The 22009-nt window shown below is 36.7% G+C and overlaps 1 protein-coding gene across 3 annotated transcripts in view; it reads right to left on the bottom strand.

Annotated features, from left to right (window-relative positions):
• Nucleotides 1–22009, bottom strand: part of Pax (paxillin) — a 73839-nt gene that overhangs the window by 18512 nt on the left and 33318 nt on the right. For all 3 annotated transcript variants that reach the window (XM_090166575.1, XM_090166573.1, XM_090166576.1), the window contains exons 2-3: nt 10579–10946; nt 9557–9803 (exon numbers count right to left, since the gene is read on the bottom strand). In XM_090166575.1, the coding sequence (XP_090022701.1) occupies nt 9557–9803; nt 10579–10946 (615 nt within the window). The remainder of the gene's footprint in view (nt 1–9556; nt 9804–10578; nt 10947–22009) is intronic.

Consider the following 22009-nt stretch of genomic DNA (forward strand, 5'->3'; position numbering starts at 1 on the left):
GTTTGTGGCATTTCTGCTCAAGTTAAAATAACAAATTTAATGTAAAAATATTCATTTGAATGTGCGTTATTTCTATTTCCACCGGCAAAGATTTAAGGTGAAATGAGGTGAAACTTGTAGTCTTTACACCGGGAAAGATTTAAAGCAACTGTCGGCTCTATCATTGCCACCTGTATTATTAAAAGGCCCCTGTTATTAGAGATGGCCATGAATCTATCCGAATCTTTAAAAAAATGACTTTCGTGGAGAGCGTGGAGCCATCTATTAATGGGAACGGAAGCTAAAATTCAAAATAACGAAACAATAACGTCGTCAGAGAGCCTTTATAGAGTATTATAATTAGACCACTTTTACTTTACTTAGTGAACTTTAACCTAAATTATATATCCCATATAAAATATATTGTAAACAATTACTATAAATGAAGTTATTGACAAATTTACAAACGAGCCAATCAACGCGAAGCGTACTTTTATGTCCCGCCTTTTGGGTCAAAATGTAGCTTCAGCATCTTGTTTTGATTTGGACGCTAGCGACATCTGTTGAAAAAAGAGCTACTTCACCTAGAGCCGACACTTGCTTTAAGGGGAAATGAGGTGAAAATGGTAGTCTTTACACCGGTAAAGAGTTGAGGTGAAGCTGTTGTGGTAAAGTTCGAAGAGCTCAGTCGTTGAGGCGATCGCCTACTTTCGTTTCAGAAGTTGGAAGAATTCTGAAGAGGCTCGTTAATTTATTTATTGACTTAAAAGAATTTAAGTGTTCTTAATTTCTCGAATTATTCATTTATTTGGCGATAGACAAATTGCAGCGAGTTAAAAGAAGTGGGTCACATTTTACTCATAAAGAGCTGCCCTGTCGATAAACGAGAAACTTTAAAGAAGGGAAAGTGACTTCACACCGAGTCATATGTGCAGGGTTGTTGATTTTTTTGATTTTAATCGATTTTTTATTTTTTATTAATTTTTAGGTTTTTGTCACTTATTAAAAGCAATATAAAGCTTATTGATATAATTATTATTTTTGTATAAATAATATTCAATATTTATTCCAAGAAATAAGTATATTTGTATCACAGGAGTAACCTTGAAGTAAAACTAAACAGTGTGAGAAATAAGGCACTACACTGTTAAAAAAATTCGTTCAGAAGACGTTCAACTTAGAACAGTCTGTTCAAAAATGAACGATAGCGTTCTAAAGGTATGTAACAGAGAACGGTGTGTTCAATATATTTTATTTCGTTCAAATAAGAACGAATGCTCTTTCGCCCTCTGGAGGAAGGCTTGTAAACTACACAATAGAATAGATTCGTTTCAATAGCTAGGAGATCGTTCCCCTTAGAACAGGTTTTACACACAATCCTATATGGATTTCTTTGTATTGTCTTCATGTACATGTACTAACATATAAGCGTGACACTTTCAACGTATGACCAAAAGTAACAAATAAGTGTGTCACTATTTTTCGGAAAACTTCGTATGGCCAAAAGTAACAAAAAAGTATAACATCCATATAGTAATAAATGAGTGGTTTAGAGTGCGCTTTGTTATAAGTAGTTTTTTCGTACATTATTATGTTGTTTTAAGTTAGTGTACTGGTTGATTAAACTATTACTCGTAGTTATTTATTTACAGGGTGAGTAAGAACATGTTGTAATGAAGTGGTTTTTGTAGTTGTATGTACAGTGTGTTTGGAAATTTACCGAAGATTCAATTTCATTGTTAAAGCGTAGCTCCTTCACTAGCGACTCAAATGGAGTTAGGTCTGTAACGCTGTTTCTCAGAAACTACCCCACCTATTGAAAAGAAACTTCACACAAATAACGATATAAATAACCTCCGTGTCCTAAAGAAGTGGAAAAGGGTTGTGAAAGGTCCGAATTTATAGGACACGCACCGTTTTTATTTAAGTGTATTTTTATTTGATTGGCAAGGTAGACGAAATTCGTTCGGAAATGTAATTGCCAAAGTTCCAGAATTAAAATTTAAAGAAAATATTTCGTAATATACTGCAATTTGGTTTGACGTTTTCAGCATAGAAATAAATTCTAACATCGTTTCTTACCAGTTTTCGGCCTGTAGGCTGAGAGTAGAATGTAATAACTAATGCGATATGAAAAAGGTTTTACTTATTTAACACATATCATATTTTAAGCTTAATAAGATGGGTGTAGTTGAGGAAACTTGAGGTTGGAACTAAATTCAAATATTCTAGTTTTAGGGGTGGTTTTCCTCTTCGGTGCGCAATGGGTTAGGTTAGGTTTTTATTATTAATTTAGCATGATGAACTGCCGGCAGGAGACATGAGCTCTAATTTAGAAAGCAATAATGATTAAGCATTCCAAGTCGAACGAGAAAATGATCCACGGCGAACGACAAAGCGTTCTACCGTGAACGGCAAAGCGTTCCGCGGCGAACGAGAAAATGATCCACAGCGAACGACAAAGTGTTCCACCGCGAACGACAAAAAGTTTTAATTTGAACAAAGAAGGTTTGTTCAATATAGAACATCTAAGTTCAATATTGAACCATCAACAATCGTTCTTTATCGAACGAATATTTTTTGTTCATATTAGAACAAAATGGCGTTCTGTTACAGGGACAACCTTCTGAACGGCGATTTGTTCAAATAAGAACAATTTTTTTTAACAGTGTATCACAGGCCAATCGCCAGTTTAAAAATTAAATGCCTGGGGTGTTAGTGGCCCTGGTGACCACTTAATTAATTCAAAGTTTTTCCCTTCAAGATTTATAGCTCTTTATTTAACACTCCAAAATTTTTAAATACCCATAATACCTAACCTACTAAGCCTATGCCCTAGCACATATTGTCAAGAGTAGATAATTTGACCATAAATTATGAAAGCCTGATTTTGACGGTTAAAAATGGTAAATGGCTAGTGGCCAGTTTTTTAATTAAACTACCTAGGCTCTACTGGCCACAAGTCCTGTTTAAAACAATTCCTTATTTCTCAGCCTGGGAGAGTCCATTATTTTCAAAACACCAAAAATGAGGTGGGGAAGGGATCGTGGTAGTGATAGGTAATAGTGTAATATTATGACAAAACAGGTCTAAAATATAATAATTCAATAGTAAATCTCTCATTTATGGAAAGTTAATACCTTTTAAACAATCTTTTATAGGAACAGAATTAAATCAAAATTTAAAAAAAAATCATTTGATTAAAATCGCTGATTTAAATCAACTTGATTTTAATCAAACAACCCTGCGATATATGCACTATCTATTTTATAGTAGGATAAGGTGGTTTCTCATAGTTAACGCAGTGAGTTATTTATAGCACATTATTCTTGGATCGAGGGGGTTGGTCACTGGCACATTTTGGGTAAGAGATTTTGAATCTGAAAGTTATTACAAAAACTGATTTTGAGATTTTCAAGAGTACGATTTTCGTGTTTAATTCTGTTTTTTTTTTTTGATATTTTCGAGATTTTATAACTGATTTTCGCCCAGATTACGGGATTTTCAAGGTGATTTTAAGATTTCAAAATTTTTTTTTTTTTAACTAGAGTGTACGGAATTTTTACGTATGTCGGATCCCTCGTCTTGGAATGTTGCCTAACGAAGCAGCGAAGGAATGGAGATTTATCCCAACGTTTCATCCTAAGCTTCAAACTCTTTGATACACCATTGAAGGTCTTATTTTATACCCCCTTTTAATGTCCAATGTGAAAACAACCCACTTAATTTATTGATATTCATTATCATTTAATATTAATTAATTATAACCATTGTTTAATGAATTAATTAATTAATCAATCAATATAGCTTAATTAATCTTCCCTGATTTAGAGATTAATTCTTAAAATTCCCTGATTTTTAGCGCCATATTCAAATTCCCTGACATAACCCTGATTTTTAGATTAATTTTTGAAATTCCCTGATTTTTAGCCCCATATTCAAATTCCCTTACATTTCACTGATTTTTAGATTAGTTTTTGAGATTCCCTGATTTTTAGACCCATATTCAAATTCCCTGACTTTTAGCGCCATATTCAAATTCCCTGACATTACCCTGATTATTAGATTAATTTTTGAGATTCCCTTATTTTTAGACCCATATTCAAATTCCCTGACTTTTAGCGCCATATTCAAATTCCCTGACATAACCCTGATTTTAGACCCATATTCAAATTCCCTGACATAACCCTGATTTTTAAACCCATATTCATATTCCCTTACATTTCACTGATTTTTAGATTAGTTTTTGATATTTCCTGACCTTTAGCCCCATATTAAAATTCCCTGACTTTAATCCCCATATTCAAATTCCCTGGCATTACCCTGATTTTTAGATTAGTTTTTGAGATTCCCTGATTTTTAGACCCATATTCAAATTCCCCGACTTTTAGCGCCACATTCAAATTCCTTGACTTTACCCTGATTTTTAGATTAATTCTTGAAATTCCCTAACTTTTAACCCCAAATTCAAATTCCCGGACATTTCCAGGTACTGTGGCAACCCTGTTAAATATTGATTATTACAAGTAAACCCGATAGGAAACATCACTACTTACCCGCCAAACTAAAATCATCAGAGAGGAAAACATTATCATCGTAGACCATTTTGAATCAAATGCGCTGAACGCGAAACAATTAAGGGCGACTTTCACAACTGGCGATATTCGACAATTAATGAAATGCCGAGCGGTTAGCGCGCGTCATATGTAAGACATTGAAAACGCCACCACTACTAAAAAGGAAATATTTATGCTTCCGCTTCTCCGCGAATTAAACAAAAATGACGTATCATTTACGAGTAATATTATGAAAAAAAAAAACCTTAAACATTATTATGAAGTTTTGTTCGCATCACGCGATTTTGGTATGACGAGCGCTAGTGGAAACTAAGGCTTAAGCGAAACTTTACCGTAGGGGTGCTCCGATATGGGTACAGCCGATATTAACAAAGTTTTCGATCATAAAAATAGCAGGGTTGGCTGATTTAAATCAACTTGATTTAACGGAGTGACGTCATCACAAGAAGGAAATCTCCCCCAAGCGAGGCGCTGTCAAAGGCTACGTGTGACGCGTTAGCAAGCGGACGCAAAATGGCGACGAAGTCCGTAATGCAGTCTGTCTTGTTAATAGCCCTCAGTAAAACATTTGCATGTGAAGTGTTACACTTATGTAATAAAATATACACTTATGGTAAGAGTTATTGCAACAATAATTAAATTCCTTGGCTTTTCCAGGTACTGATGCACCTCTGAAATAAGGATAACACGAAGTTATCAAATGAAAAGCCATATTTTATTGGCTAATTCGACGCTATTCCAGCAGGCCTCAAATCTACCGTAATAAGTTCTTGCTAACAGGAAACGAAAACCAATACGTGCCAATATTTATTGAAGCCAGGGTTTCAATGTGCGGAAAGCCACTAATAGAGCCCAGCACTTCCCGCTGGTTCCCTAGTCCTGTGTCATAGTGACTGTATCTCAAAAACTAGAGCTAACCAACATTTTTTATTGTCATATTCGTGTTCAGCAGACAAAAATACATTAACATCAGCTAATTTTGAGCCCGAAACATTTTCTTTAATGTTCAGTGAATTGATTTAATTCATTTAATCAAGTTTTTAAAAGAAAGCGAAACCACCAAAGGGGATTTCGGTTAAGAACTAAGGAACCCTTTATACGCAGTTGAATGCTCTACTACTGACCTATTTCCCCTTGCGTGTGGCTGCTTCGTTTCATACCGATTATCATTTTACTTCGAAACATTAGAAACAGCCCATAATATATGAATGTTTATGTATTATGTATTAATGTCTATGTATTATGTATTAATGTCTATGTATTATGTATCTTGGAAACGGTAGTTAATAAAAAAATCATTGCCATATTCGTTTTTCTTGACCCAATAGTCAGAAATAGCTCAATTGGGTAAGTAAACATTAAAAAGCATTTTGTTTGTTGTTATGTGTAATTGCTGACAAGATTACCAAATGGAAAAAATAATTGCTGCCAAGATTACCAAATGGAAAAAATAATTGCTGCCAAGATTACCAAATGGAAAAAATAATTGCTGCCAAGATTACCAAATGGAAAAAATAATTGCTGCCAAGATGGAAAAAATAATTGCTGCCAAGATTACCAAATGGAAAAAATAATTGCTGCCAAGATTACCAAATAGAACAAATAATTGCTGCCAAGATTACCAAATAGAACAAATAATTGCTGCCAAGATTACCAAATAGAACAAATAATTGCTGCCAAGATTACCAAATGGAAAAAATAATTGCTGCCAAGATTACCAAATAGAACAAATAATGGCTGCCAAGATTACCAAATCGAACAAATAATAGCTGCCAAGACTAGCAATCTTTGTCCGTCTGCGCAGAGAACATAAGAAAGTATCAAGACAAATAAGCGTATGCGAACTAAACCTTAGAACGTGCCCTTAAATAACGTAAGCTTTCAGCGAACTGAGTTGCAACCCGACGAGAAGGCGAAACATTACAAACCGGGAAGGAAGTTAAGCACCGTTATTTTAGCTTCTAAAAATATGAAATAACCGCGAAATACGTCCGGTACGGATGACGAGACAATTGTAATTCCACAACGGGGGGAAATGAAGTTCACTTGACAATTCCAGGAGGCGTAATTTGCATAAGGGGTCACGCTCACTTTCGATAATTTAAATTTTCACCTAGACCCCTATTTAGTAAGCGTGCTATCCACGGGGGGTCGCCACTGTTCCTAGTGATAACAAGAATAAGAGCATTCTTCGTGTTAATTATAATGGCGTATATATCGCATGCCATTAACACGCATTCCATCTGACCCATTTAAACGAGTGAGATAATGTTAAAAGAGCCTAATTACGAGCGGCGGTAACGATAACATCCTTGAAAAAATAATTGACAAAGTAATTATATTGTTTTTAAAATTTGTCACCGTGACTCGACGCCTCCGTTCAAAGGGGAAGCGTCCTGATAAGACTCTGAAACACCGACAACAACGTACAAGTAGTGCTTCCCGTAAACATGTTTTCGTTGCGGTTGTTGTTGCTGTTCTGGTGTACATATCGCAAAGGTATGTCGTTTTGAAATTTAAATGGGTCTCTCTACGCTGAGACTGGAATTCATATTAACAACTAGGAGTAGCAAAGATTGTCAGTGGCTTACCCAGGGTTGGTGGCGTTCCTTCATAATTCATATTAGCTACTAAGAGTCTAGTGGGGTACCGTTGGTGGGAAGAGTCTCTATTTAGATAGTACATTCGAGGTGGAGGTAGGAATTCATAAGAACTATTAGGAGTAGCAATCATCATGGTTGCCACTGTTTTTTAAATTTCAAATTCCCTGACTTTTCTAGGTTTTCCCTGACTATCTCCGGAGATTTTTTTCCTGACTTATTTTGTGACAAAATTTGGTATTATTTAACCTATATTAGTAAATTTTTCCTATTTGCACCCGAAATTAAATTACCTGACACTTCACTGATTTTTAGACTAATTTTTATAATTGCCTGACCTTTAGACAATTTTCTTAAATTTCCTGACTTTTAGACTAATTTGTAAAATTCCCTGACATTCCTAGACTTTTCCAGGAAATCGAGGTTTACTAGTTACTATGGCAACTCTGATGATTATCAGTTGCGTATCTTTTTGAGTAAAACGTTATTTAAATAAAAATTTACAGCATTTTTTTAATCGCACAGTTTTTTTAAAGTTTCTCCATTTGCCGGCGGTCGGTACGTCTCTGATGATAACCTGGTGGAACATGGTGAGTGGACTGTGGATTTAACAAAGGGTTGTGTAACCTAGGAGCAACAAACACAGCACCCCACGCAAGGAGAAAGTAACCCGTCAAAAGTCGTGCATTTTCTCGTATAGACGCTTTAGCGCCTGCTGCCGTCGGAAGGGGGAAATTCGGAAATTGTCTCCCCCCCCGCCCGTAAAACGTCAAGCGTAAAGACTCGTCCAATGAAATTTGTACACAGCTAGCTGCGTTCTCCTTGTGTTTGTTGCTCCTAGGTGTAAATTTATCACTCTCTTTCTACAAGTCAGCCAATGAACGCCGTGACATCACGTACTAATTAAGGAGGAGCTTAGCGGGACTACGCCTGCCCATAACGTTCGGTCACATTTTAAATAGAGAATAACCTTAGTAGGAAAGGTCCAGCTTCCCTCATTACTCATTCATGGCGCCACAGTCTAAAACGTAGTAGAAAGTCCTGCAGCCAGCGATACTCGAAGCCGGATGGGAAATCAGAATTTTCTCCGGTGTTCGAATGGATATCGACGGAAGCTTGACATTTCCATTAAAGCAAGTGGCGGCACTATCATTGCCACCTGTATTTTGAAAAGGCCCCTGTTATTAGAGATGGCCATGAATCTATCCGATTCTTCGAAAACCGCGACTTTACTGGAGAGCGTGGTCCCATCTATTTATGGCAAAGGAAGCTCAAATTTAAAATAGCGAAATGATAACGTCGTCAGAGAGCCATTGTAGAGTATTATAGTTAGACAGCTCCACCCTCCTACGCACAATTTAACACGGCTACCTGTTTAAAGGCATTATAAGTCGCTAGATGACTTGTGCCTAAGGTGGTGCCTTGGGTATTAGGCTATTAGCCTAGCTGATTATTATTATTATACTCTATTTAGTAAACTTTAACCTAAATTATATATTTAGTAAACTTTAACCTAAATTATATATTTAGTAAACTTTAACCTAAATTATATATTTAGTCAACTTTAACCTAAATTATATATTTAGTAAACTTTAACCTAAATTATATATTTAGTAAACTTTAACCTAAATTATATATTTAGTAAACTTTAACCTAAATTATATATTTAGTAAACTTTAACCTAAATTATATATTTAGTAAACTTTAACCTAAATTATATATTTAGTAATCTTTAACCTAAATTATATATTTAGTAAACTTTAACCTAAATTATATATTTAGTAAACTTTAACCTAAATTATATATTTAGTAAACTTTAACCTAAATTATATATTTAGTAAACTTTAACCTAAATTATATATTTAGTAAACTTTAACCTAAATTATATATTTAGTAAACTTTAACCTAAATTATATTTAGTAAACTTTAACCTAAATTATATATTTAGTAAACTTTAACCTAAATTATATATTTAGTAAACTTTAACCTAAATTATATATTTAGTAAACTTTAACCTAAATTATATATCCCGTGTAAAATATTGTTTATAATTGCTGTAATTTATGTTATTCGCCAATTTACAAACGATCCAATCAACGCGAGGGGTACCTATAAGCACCGCCTTTTTTATTTCGACGCTAGCGACATCTATTGAAAAAAGAGCTACTTCACGTCGAGCCGCCATTGCTTTAAAGAAGTATAGCCCTCAATTCCTCATAGCTTCCCTCATTACTCACTGGTGCCGCGACAGGCTAAAATGTAGTAGAAACTCCTGCCAAGGGTGTATATTTCCCAACGATATTTCTATCCTCCTCGCCGCGGGATGGGAAAATTGGAATTTTCTGCTACGTTCTAGACTGACCGTCCCTTTAAGCGTGGAGGATATGGTGAAACACTCACTAGTTGCTCCGGAGCCAGGCCTCCTGTCTTTAGTGTGTCCGTAGGCGGTGTATCGAGCCGCGTTAAGGTCTTCTAGAAGGTTGTCCAGTTCGGACAAGTTATTGCTGAGGTTCCCACTGGGATGAGCTGCCGTGTGCGGAGAGTGCACCCTGTGCGGCAGCGTCGGAGACTGCTGAGGGTGCAATCGGGGGTAGCTGCCACCGGAAGTGTTCGTTTCGCGTAACCCATGCTGATTCTGGTAAATTGGCTGAAAAAACATATAAACAAAATAAATTACCGATCGATCAAACGAAAAAAGATTCATTAAATTAATTAATTAATTAATTCGTGAGACCAAACGGATATTTTTAGTGTCTCCGTTAGGCCTAAACAGGGCCACCTTTACCTTTCGGGTGCCCCTGGGCTAATAATATAAGGCACTCTTTTTAATATCACCGCGTCTTTATTGAATACTTTACAATTAAATTATAAAAAATATAAAGGGCTGGACGGAGCCCCTTCAGAGCGCGGCGCCAAAGGGCTTAGCCCTTCCTAGCCCAATGGTAGAGATGGGCCTTAGCCTAAAGCAAGGTTTTCGCGTAGACACTAAAAATCTCCGTTAGGCCTAACGCAAGGTTTTCGCGTCAACCCGCTCTCCCTCACACCATCGCGGCGTTTGGGCCTTTTTGAGAGCCCGCTCTTAGTCTCTTACAATGACCATCAGTAATCAATACCTCTACTTGAAATGCTTATCGCGTCAGATCTTCGTCTCGATGTGGCTGACGGTTTTTTTGACGTCACTATGTTAACTGAACAAACAACAACGTGGGAGTGGAGCGCGCGCAGAGGGGATTTTTTTATCTCGTAGTCTGGGCCAAAGCCGTCAGAGTGATCTTACCATACGCTATACGGCCGGATAAGCATTCCCAGTAGAGGTATGGATTCTTGGGACCATAAATAGACTTGCTAGCAATGATAACTTTTATATAAGAATACTTCCTAGGGAATCACCGAACGGGTTTTATCATAGAAGCGAATCTTACCGATCCAGAACCGGATCTCCGGTATTCGTATCGTTCGGTGGTGACTGTGTGGGTGGTGGAGTTGTTGTAATTAGGATGGGACACGTTGATCATCTCGGCGTCGTCCAAGTAAGGGGACTGCGTGTCCTGCTGCGACGGGAAGTGGGAAGAACTGGTGACGTCTCGGGAAGCCGGTGCCTGCTGCTGCCGGCAGCTGGTGACTGTCTGCTGCTGCCTGGCCGGGCTGTTCACCGAGCCGTAGCCGCCGTTGCTGCCTCCGCTCTGGTAGACGGACGAGGTTGGCGGCGGGGAGTGCGGGGTTCTGGGCGGCGTTGGATGACCTTGGTTCAGGTTCACCGTTGTGTTGTGCAAATCTGCCAAGAGAGCGTCTGCCAAAAAGAAATACATCCTTATAAGTACTTAGTTACGACCAGGGTTGGACATAAGGGTATATTATTGTAGTCAGCCTGACTAGTGAGCCTCTTTTCTTAATTAATTTTAGTAGGGGGGGGGGGTAAAATGGGGGGGGGGTAAAAATGGGGGTATAAAAACAATTAGGACAGCCAACATTTTGCTTTAGCCGTCAGATTTAAAATAGGAGTTTATTATCCCTTGAGTTAAGTGATGCTATTTTTTTTAAATAAAATAGGATCGATGAATGATGAAATTATGATACGCCATATTCGTCATTATTTATGAATATTCAGGTAAATTGACTAGTGAGCCCCCAAATTTCGATTAATTTTAGTAGTCAAATGCCGTGAGTAGTGCCTAATGTCCAGCTTTAGTCCCATTCGACCGAAGGCGGTTTTTGAGTTGTCCCATTCGACCGAATTCCGCCGAAACGTGCGGTTTTTGAGTTGTCCCATTCGACCGAATTCCGCCGAAACGTGCGGTTTTTATGTGTCCCATTCGACCGAACGCTGCTATATAAATTGGCTTTTGCTATGTTTTCAATTTAGTTACTGAAGTCGTTTGCAATGGAGCGGAAAATAAAATGGAATGAGCATGAATTATATTTTTATCTTCACCTAGTCAAGAAAAGTAACTGAACCAAAACTGAAATAGTAAACTTAACCAACTCTAACCTAACCTAACCTAACCTAAACATGGATCTTCGATAGTACATACCTTATAAATAAAATACCAAATCACCCCGCCAATTGGGCTACATTTTAAAATTCTTTCGGTCGAATGGGATTTCGGTCGAATGGGAATAAACGTAATGTCCAACCTTGGTTACGACTGAATTGTGTTCGCAGATTTCCCATTTTCAAATTCCCCGACTTTGCAAGTTCTTACTGACTGTCTAGCAGCATCTGGCCCCTCGATTTGCCCTGACCAATTTACAAAATAAATATTTTCTGCAAAATTCCCCTTAAAAACGGGTTGGAAACCGCACCGATTTTTATTGAAATTAATGTTATTTTCTTTTTAAAGTTTTATGCCTGTTTTCTTGACCAATTCATTATTAAATAATTTAAATTAATCTTCATGAAATTTAACTAATTAAAAATCAAATTAAATTTACTCTGATATTGGCAATGAACTTACATTCGTACATTTTCATAAATACATTTTAAGTATAATAGATTTAAATCAATGATATTATAAAAATAACTTGATTTAAATTAGACAATCCCTATTTTTGATCCATCACTAATTATCACATTCCATGGTTTTTACCTTAATATAAGACCAATTATCACATACCCGAATTTAAGAACCATTTTTACTTTCCCCGAATTTTAGACCAATTTTCACATTATCTGAATTACAGAACAATTTTAACTCTCCCCGAATTTTAAACCAATTTTAACATTCCCCGAATTTAAGACCAATTTTCACATTCCCCGAATTTAAGACCAATTTTCACATTCCCCGAATTTAAGACCAATTTTCACATTCCCCGAATTTAAGACCAATTTTCACATTCCCGAATTTAAGACCCATTTTCACATTCCCCGAATTTAAGACCCATTTTCACATTCCCCGAATTTAAGATCCATTTTCACATTCCCCGAATTTAAGACCAATTTTCACATTCCCCGAATTTAAGACCAATTTTCACATTCCCCGAATTTAAGACAAATTTTCACATTCCCCCTAATTTAAGACCAATTTTTACATTCCCGAATTTAAGACCCATTTTCACATTCCCCGAATTTAAGACCAATTTTCACATTCCCCGAATTTGACCAATTTTCACATTCCCCGAATTTAAGACCAATTTTCACATTCCCCCTAATTTAAGACCAATTTTTACATTCCCGAATTTAAGACCCATTTTCACATTCCCCGAATTTAAGATCCATTTTCACATTCCCCGAATTTAAGACCAATTTTCACATTCCCGGACTTTACCAGATTTTCCAGGTACTGTGGCAGCGCTGACTAATAATTAACAGCTAGGTTAATAGTCAAGGCATCATCATAAACCCAAGACAGCTGGCAAACTTTAATGTCTTTATCCCGGGTGGCCGTATTTCAACGCGTAGGAGAGTGGTGGCAAGCATTTCATGCCACGCGAGCCAACAGCTCCCTACACTTACTATTACCATAGTCTATGCTATTACCTCTCCACTATTTTACTTAGATTGGGTTGTTTAAAATTATAAAGATTCATTAATTTTTTAATTAACGTTTCTAGATATTACGTAGTGAACCTCTTGACCCAAATAAGGATAGCGGGTGCAGGTGCACTTAAAAAGAGAACAATAAACCTGCCAAAGTTCAAATTTCTTAAAGGGGTCGTTTAAAAATTACGTCACGATAATTCCGACAGCCGAAAATTTGCCTTCCCTTTTGTCAATAGGTGTTTCTATAAAATAAATCAATAAAAAAATTAAATGTATAAAATGTTTTTTTCACGCGTCACGAGCTTTTTAGTGCTTTATTGGCACCCGCGTTTCGCACGTGGACTTCAAATACCAAAATCTTTATCGACTCGAGCGCGCGTTCTCTATCTTCAATAACTTTAGCTAGTGACGCAGAAAAAACATTTACACGTGACCTAACGTATTTTATAGAAACACCTATTAATTAATTAATTAATAATGAAACAAAGAACTCTGACGGTCTGACCCCTCTAATATAACAGCACCAATTATCAATATGATTAAATTACGTATAAAAATGGATATTGATTATCCTTAAAGGAAAATACAAAAATAATAATCAGCTAGGCTAATACCCAAGGCACCAAGTCATCTAGCGACTTATAATGCCTTAAACAGGTGGCCGGGTTACAACGCGTAGGAGGGTGGTGGAAAAATGCATTCTAAACGGAAGACTTCAACAAACAACTATAGCAGCGCCGAAAATGTCCAAAGCCAAAAGAGGGAGCGGACAATATTGGAACCCTTTGAGCAGGGCGACAGAAATGCTGAAGTGTAAAATAAGAATATTCGATATTGAAAAAAAAGTAGCTAGCGACAGTTACTCGTAGCTTCTGATAAATCTGGTGACAATAAAGTTGAATTAAGTGATCCACCAACTCCCTTTAAGCATTTAAAGACAATGAAATGCAAATTAACTTTAAAAATCGATTCTTTACTTAAATGGAATAGAATCGAAATCGAAAATTCATCCGCTAATACGCACTACGTCTTTCGTTTCAATTAACTAACACCAGCCACTCTATCAGAAATACGAAATCATGCTCCTTAAAAAGTGGCGGCTCTATCATTGCCACCTGTGTTATTAAAAGGCCCCTGTTACTAGAGATGGCCGTGAATCCATCCGATTCTTCGAAAAACGCCACTTAACTGGAGGAAGCGACGTTACCATTTGGTCGTCAGAGAGCCATTGTAGAGTATTATAGAAAAAATATACCTAAATTATGTATCACGTGTAAAAATATTGTTTATAATTGCTGTAATTTATGTTATTATAAGTACAACCTTTTTGAATTTCGACGCTAGCGACATCTATTGCCTAAAGAGCTACTTCACGTCGAGCCGCTACTTGTTTTAAAGTAAAATGGTTTTTTTTGGGAAAAATATGAGTTTCTACGTTAAATTTGTAGCGCGAGCTCATCCCACATTCATCCCATAATTAGAAATTTCGTTCCACGGGTGGCCAAAGTCGGCCATCAAAGTTTGAGATAAGAATGTGGAAACACAACTTCCAGCTAAAAAGGTGTTCAATTTCTTTAAAAGGTTGCTGATACCAAATGCACTTTTATTTTTTTTAGTCCAATTTGTGTGTGGTTGTTGAATACGTCACGATTTCCGAGAATCGTAGGAACAGCTGGGGAAAAAGGGTTTATTTCAAGTATTTTCGGGCGCTCCATCGGGAGATCAGTGGACGCAACCCTTCCTACGATTGCGCGCTACGAACAGCCCCAAAAAGACAAATCCTCCTACTCAAAGAGCGTCGGCGAACCAAAGCGAGGTACTCCGAACGTGGATCTACCAGTCGCACCCACTCGCCTCTGACCCCAAGGCCCAAGTCAATGGGACTTCTAGAAAGCGCATTTGCCGCTCACGTCCATTTCCAGGCCAAATGTTACGCGGGATATTTTATACTTTAAGGAATTGCGAAGCCTAATGGTCCCTAAAGACCATATCAGTTAAACCCCAGGTGCCCGACTTTGAACATTTGCAAATTTTGCGTACGGGATTTCAGGAATTTGTACGGACATGTAGGGGACGCTTCTACAAGCTCCCCCGTTCGCGATTTCGAAGGGTTACTTAACCTGACTGGATCAACGAATTTCATATTTCTACCACCTGGTTTAAAAGACAGGGCCCCAACTCAAATCTTCAATTTTTTTATAGGAAAAATAGGATTATTTTTCTAGGACTATTTTTTACAAAATTATAGGATTTTATAGGACTATATATGCTATTTAATTTACTAGCTTTATACATTTAAAAACAAAATCTATATTTAGAGAAATAAGTCTTTGATTTTTACTTAAAAAATTGAAACAATTTAACCATTTTATCACAAAAATTTACTAGTAGCTAACCATGTTAACAATAACAAAAGTATAGACTAGAATGACTTGGTATAGGATTTTATCCTATAGCTAAATCTAGCAATTTAACTGAGTGACTGGATTTGAAAATGGCAAAATTTCAAAATTATAGGATGTTATACGGCTTTTGAGGGATTTTGCTAAAAACATAGGATGTTATAGGACATTTTTGAAAATATAGGATTTTGTAGGAATTATAGGACCTCTGGGGGGCCTGAAAGAAGCTAAAGGTGATTGGCAATAGTTACGATAAACCATAAGTATATAATATTGCTCTATATAAGTTTGTCACTTTGGGGAATATTTTACTGAGAGCTACTATAGTAACGGAGTGACGTCATCACAAGAAGAAAATATCCCGCTAGCGAGGCGCTGTCGAAGGCTACGTGTGACGCGGGAGCAAGCAGACGCAAAACGGCAACGAAGCTCACCTGTCAGTAAAACTTTTGCATTTGAAGAATAGGAAGTGTTACACTTATGTAACAATATTAAACACTTATGGTTAAACGCGTGTTAGCAGACGATTTGTCAAATTAATTTAGTTTTTTTTGCAAAATCTATTTTTCAACGCTGGATCATTGTCAACCGTCCTTTGACTGTAATCAGGAATGCATACCTCTACTAGGAATGCTTATCGCGGCAGATTTTCGTCTCGATGTGGCTGACGGTTTTTTTGACGTCACTATGTTAACTAAACAAACAACAAGGTGAGGGGGGAGCACGCGCAGAGAGGATTTTTTCTCTCGTAGGCGGGGCCAAAGCCGTCAGAGTGATCTTACCATACGCGATACGGCAGGATAAGCATTCCAAGCTAGGAGGATTCAAGTTGTCCCGGAGAAGAAATTTGTATTACCCCAACCAATACCTCGCGGTTCGTCTACGGCTGTCGCTGGGGGAATCAAACACTTGGACATAACGTTTTTAGCGCCGACCTAAACTGGGTTTTAAGCTCTAGTGTAACCGTGGCCTTATTGAAGTGATAAAGCGTAGCGCCCTCTTCGGCGATATTTCTACGTCAACTCAGCACCAGGGTTGGACTACTAAAATAAAGGCTGTGGCAACTAAAATTAATCAAAATCTGGGGACTCACTAGTCAATTTGACTAGTAAAATTAAGCTAAATATTCGTAAATAATGGCGAATATGGTGTATCATAAATTCATCATTCATCAATCCCATTTTATTTGAAAAAACAAATCACAACATACTTGTAGAGCTTGTTAAAATCAAGACTGCAGAGAGTCTACTGCCCCTCATACAAGTTCGGATTCAGAATCTCTATCTCAAATTAACGCGTCATTTGATGATATTATCAATGAACATATTTTAAACTATTCAAAGACTCTATCAGCCAAAGTCATGTAACTCAACTGATAATAATATCCAATTTTTTATACCCCATTTTTACACCCACTAAATCAAATCAAATCATTTTTTATTATTTGTAACTTATTATTATACATTGTTAATTTGTATGGCCAAGTCTTATAAGACTTTTAGGCCTAGTTTAGACAGGGTTCATCGGGAAAAGACAAAAAAAAGCCAATAGAAAAGAAATATGTTTTCCCTTTTCACTTTTTTTCGGTATATTATAGGTTGCTAATAATATATTTTATACATTTTTTAAAACTGTTTACACCAGTGACTACTAAAATAAATTAAGATATTAAGCTCACTAGTCAGGCTAACTACTAAAAAATTATCCTTAACTCTGCTCAGCACGTTTTCGGAGCGGTAATTACGCAATACGTAGAATAAGATAAAAGTATTTTGAAAGAGTCGAAACTTAGAAGGTGAAATGCCGCCTCCAAAAAGGGAGAATTTCAAAGCGCCCCATTCATTCAATCTGGGACAAAGTGAGAGACGAGGAGATAAGGTGAAGAGTGGGTCAAAAGAAAAGAAACTAAGCCGGGTTCAAATTCGGCAGGGGGTCTCGGGAAATCTGACGTACATTTAGAAACAAAATTGATCACTCGATTTCTTAAAATAAAACCGAAGTTTCAAAAAGATTTCTAAAATAAATTTGAAAATAAACGAAAATAACCTTAGAAAATAAAAACTACTAATACTTGTAATAATACTAACAAGGAGACAACCCAATGTGTTTCTCACCGATTGTTTTGAAACTCGGGGGTTAAGTAGACCTTCATGTTCATGTACCTTGGAAGCTCCTAAAGGAAAAAGTTACAATGGCCATTCGTTGCCATGGCAACCAAAAATGTTTTTCGCAACTCAAGTTTAAACTTTCTCTACGTAAAATAGCATGGGAAAATCACGGATTGTATTTACCCAATTTTATCGATTATACACAATTTTATCGATTAGAGAAAGTTTAAACTTGAGTTGTGAAAAACAGTTTTGGTTGCCATGGCAAAACGAATGGCCATTGAAACTTTTCCCTTTAGGAGCTTCCAAGGTACATGAAGGTCTACTAGAAACACCTCGGGATGTCTCCTTGTGAGTGTAGGGAGCTGTTGGCTCGTGTGGCATTAAGGGCTTTCCACCACCCTCCTACGCACAATTTAACCCGGCCACCTGAATTAATGGCTTTAAAAGTCGCTTGATGGTGGTGCCTTGGGTATTAGCCTAGCTGATTATTAAAATCAAAAGTAATCGTGAAAAATCCAAAGTAGTCGAAAATAAGCTTGAAAATCACTAATAATCGAAATTTATCTTAGAAAATCGAAAATTATCATATAAAATCTTAAATAATCGGAAAAGTACATCAAAATCGCGAAATATTTAATGCACATATATTAAAAATCAAAGATTTTTAATCAACAGAAATCTCTATAAATCTTTAAAAATTAATATTATATTTGAAATCATAAAATTACAGGAAAGCTTTGATAATCACAAAAAAAATCAGAAAACTATGACTTCGACAAAAATCTTGAAATCATAAAAATCCAAGATTATTTTGGAAATTATAAAATCATAAGGAATCGAAGGGAATCTGGTTGTACAATTTTTACTGAAGTGGCCCCTTGGGTCTCGCTCTGGGTGGCACCATGTTCACTTTCATTTGCCCATACGATCCTCACCTTCTTCGCGGAGTACACCAAAGAACGTTTTATTTAAAGCAAGTGGCGGCTCGACGTGAAGTAGCTCTTTTTTCAATAGATGTCGCTAGCGTCTAAATAAAAAAGGCGGTACTTATAGGTACCCCTCGCGTTGATTGGATCATTTGTAAACTGCTCAATAACGTAAATTACAGAAATTATAAACAATATTTTTACACGGGATGTATAATTTAGGATAAAGTCCACTAAATAGAGTATAAGTTGTCTAACTATAATACTCTACAATGGCTCTATGACGATGTTATCATTTGGCTATTTTTATTTTAGCTTCCTAAGCCATTAATAGATGGCACCACGCTCTCCAGTAAAATGGCGTTTTTTCGAAGAATCGGATAGATTCATGGCCATCTCTAATAACAAGGGCCATATCATAATACAGGTGGCAAAGATAGAGCCGACAGTTGCTTTAATACGTCGAAAAAAGCTACCTGGTTATAAGGAAACACTTTTTGCATACCATATAGGTGAAAAGTTTCCATTATTTCAACAAGCACTATATAAACAGTAACTTGCAGATTCTGACTCTCGGAAATAAAAACATTTTTAAACAGCTATTTCTCAAAAACTACCTAAAAATTAATAGGTATGTGTTATACCAAAAGTATAATAAATCTTAATTGAAATTTTATATAATTCTGGTATTAAGCTTACTATTTTCAATAATTATTTAGTCACTTGAAAACCACGTAATTTCAATTTTGTGGTTTTGGCTTAAAATGTTATTTAAATTTTGCGATGAATTACAAGTGGTGAAAACCTTAATCTTTTACCATAGATCTTCGCCAAGATATCGATTTATCTATAATGCAAGACTACAGTGGCCATGGTCTACTTTCGCGCTATTTAGAGCTGAACTCTTTTAATTTTGTATTAAAACTTATAAAATTAATATTTAAGTGTAGAACAGCCTCTTGTTTAGAGCTTAGAATAATTTTGACAATTTTAAATTTAAAAGTAATTAAGTTATTACGTTTTAATTCGGACCCCCGGAGATAAACAATTTAGGCAAGCGCCCAAACTACCCTTTAGTTACGACCTTATATCTCGTTAAATATTAGAATTATCAAAATTATTTTAAGCACTAGAGGAAGGTTCAGCCTAATAAGAAAAATATAATTCAATGATGTAATTGTTAAAACAGAAACGTTCAGCTTGAAGGAAAAAGAGGCTTTTACTGTATTCTTCCCCCTTAACTATATCAAACCTTTATAAATAATTGAATGAATATTTCTGAATATGCTCATCAAAAAAAGTGAATTCGTTTTGGTATTGAAGCGACGATTTATCCCAGTCTCTTCATTAAATCTTTAAATATCCTGCAGAATCAATTTTACCAGAAGTAAATGAACCGAAGTTATCAGACTGCTATACTCCCCATGTTGGAGGCGTTTTCCTTGTGAAGTTACATTTTGACCTCGAATTTAAAATTTTGCGCGAAAATAGGCCAAAAATAAAAGGTTTTTGTTTTTATGAAACCATTTTTTATACATAGAAATAACCAGGAATCCATACCTCGAAGGTATGAATTCCTGAAATAACTAAACCCCCAAGTGCAATTTATCGCGTCGAAAGACGGGGGATGGAAATTTGCTTTTATTGACTCGATTTTACAGGGTTCGTACGAAAATTTCTGATTTAAAATCCCTGACTTTTCCAGGATATCCTTGACTAATTTTTGCCAATATTCCTGACCTTTTTGGTTATATTTTTGGACATTTGTTTTTATTAGTTTAGGTCAAACATTCTTTGTTAATGTGTGGTTTGGTTGACTAACTAAAATCCCTGACTTATCCCTGACATTCTACGAAATTATTTAAATCCCTGACAGATCCCCGGCTTATCCAGGTTTCCAGGATATCCAGGCTCTGTACGAACCCTGTTTTATCATTATTTTCATAAGGAAAACGCCCTCCGATTCTGAGCGCTAATTCGATAACTACGGTTCATTTACTTCTGATTTTTACCAAATGGACATCGTTTTGTCAATCCCCGCGTCAAAAACCACAATCGCTATATTACTTACACTAAGCAATAATCAAACAATACATTTTTTTTGCATTTAAAAAAGAGATGGTTTAACTATCGTAGGCAGCTGTCCATGTGGAAAGGATACGCCCATATGAGGAAAATAATATGTACGTGGGTAGAGATAAGATGCCAGTTATTTATCGTGAAACCATACAGACGGTTCGAGGGCGAATCAGCAAAACGATCCCTTTTATACATTCCATAATAAATGGAGAAAAAAAAAACAGGCAGCCCGGCCATATTTCAAAACGTCTTCTACATTATACTATAAATGATCCTGCCAACATTAATGAGGCTATGCAAATTCCGTTTCGATTTCCTTCTCCTCTTTTCAAAAATACATCCAAGAATTTTTAGTGGAAAAAATATATCAAAAATCGGCTAAGAAAAATTGCATCTAGGGATTCTAGATTTTTTTTACTTCTTCCATATAGCGTAAACATTCGTTAGGTTAAATATTGAGGAAATCTTCTTCGCCTCTCGAGTTCGAAACGAAAAATAGAACAGACGGGGTACCTCCGCCCACGATCTCAATTGGCGAAACGCCAGCAGGAAGCGGCGAGCAGTCGGGCCTTGGCGCGAGAATATCCGTTAACAGAAGCCGATAGACAGACGGAAATAGCGAACGCGGTAGCCGTTTCGCGTCAAGCGAGAAAAGGCCTATTTTTCCCCCAACGAGGTTTTACTACTTCGAGCAACGCGTCGCGTTCGGCGAAAAGCACTCGTATTTTCAGTGGCTTCAGGCCAAGATAATAGCGCCGAAAGACAATCATCTCCTTATGCGACGACACTAAAAGAAGAGACTCTATTGGAGGAGATACTCCCGTGACGTAACGACGCTCGAGCGCGCGCGCTCGAAAAACGGCGATATCTAACACCGTTTTCTTTTTTCACTCGAAAAAGGCCTTAAAATATTTTCAAAAGTCTAGGAATAGTCTAACGCTACTTACCCAGATAAAAAATACGCTGTTTTGTAACGATTATGAGCGTCTACTTTTTCGTAGAAAATCCGGCTTTCGACGACCAAATATCGATTTTCACGAGCGCGGGAAATATCGTCGGACGTCGCGCGCTGTTCGACGATTAATTTAAAAAAGAAGTTAACGGTTAAAAGGATTTTCGCGTCGTGCCCAGAGCGCGTCGCGATACGGGGGGGAAAACGGTTATGGCGTTTTTACGAAAACTTTTTAAAAGAGTCGGAGGAAATTTTGGCTTCCAATCCTTATTCTTAAGGTCGCCGTGTTTCGCGTAGCTGGGGCGACGAAGGGAGCCGCGAGGATGGGAAAAAATCTGGAATAAAAATAAAAAAAAGTTCTTCTGCGTTCTCAGTCAACGAAGTGTGGGCCGCAGACTTTTAC

The sequence above is a fragment of the Leiobunum rupestre genome, chromosome 2 (genome assembly GCF_980474605.1).
Source record: "Leiobunum rupestre chromosome 2, qqLeiRupe1.1.hap1, whole genome shotgun sequence".
Taxonomy (NCBI): Eukaryota; Metazoa; Arthropoda; class Arachnida; order Opiliones; family Sclerosomatidae; genus Leiobunum; species Leiobunum rupestre.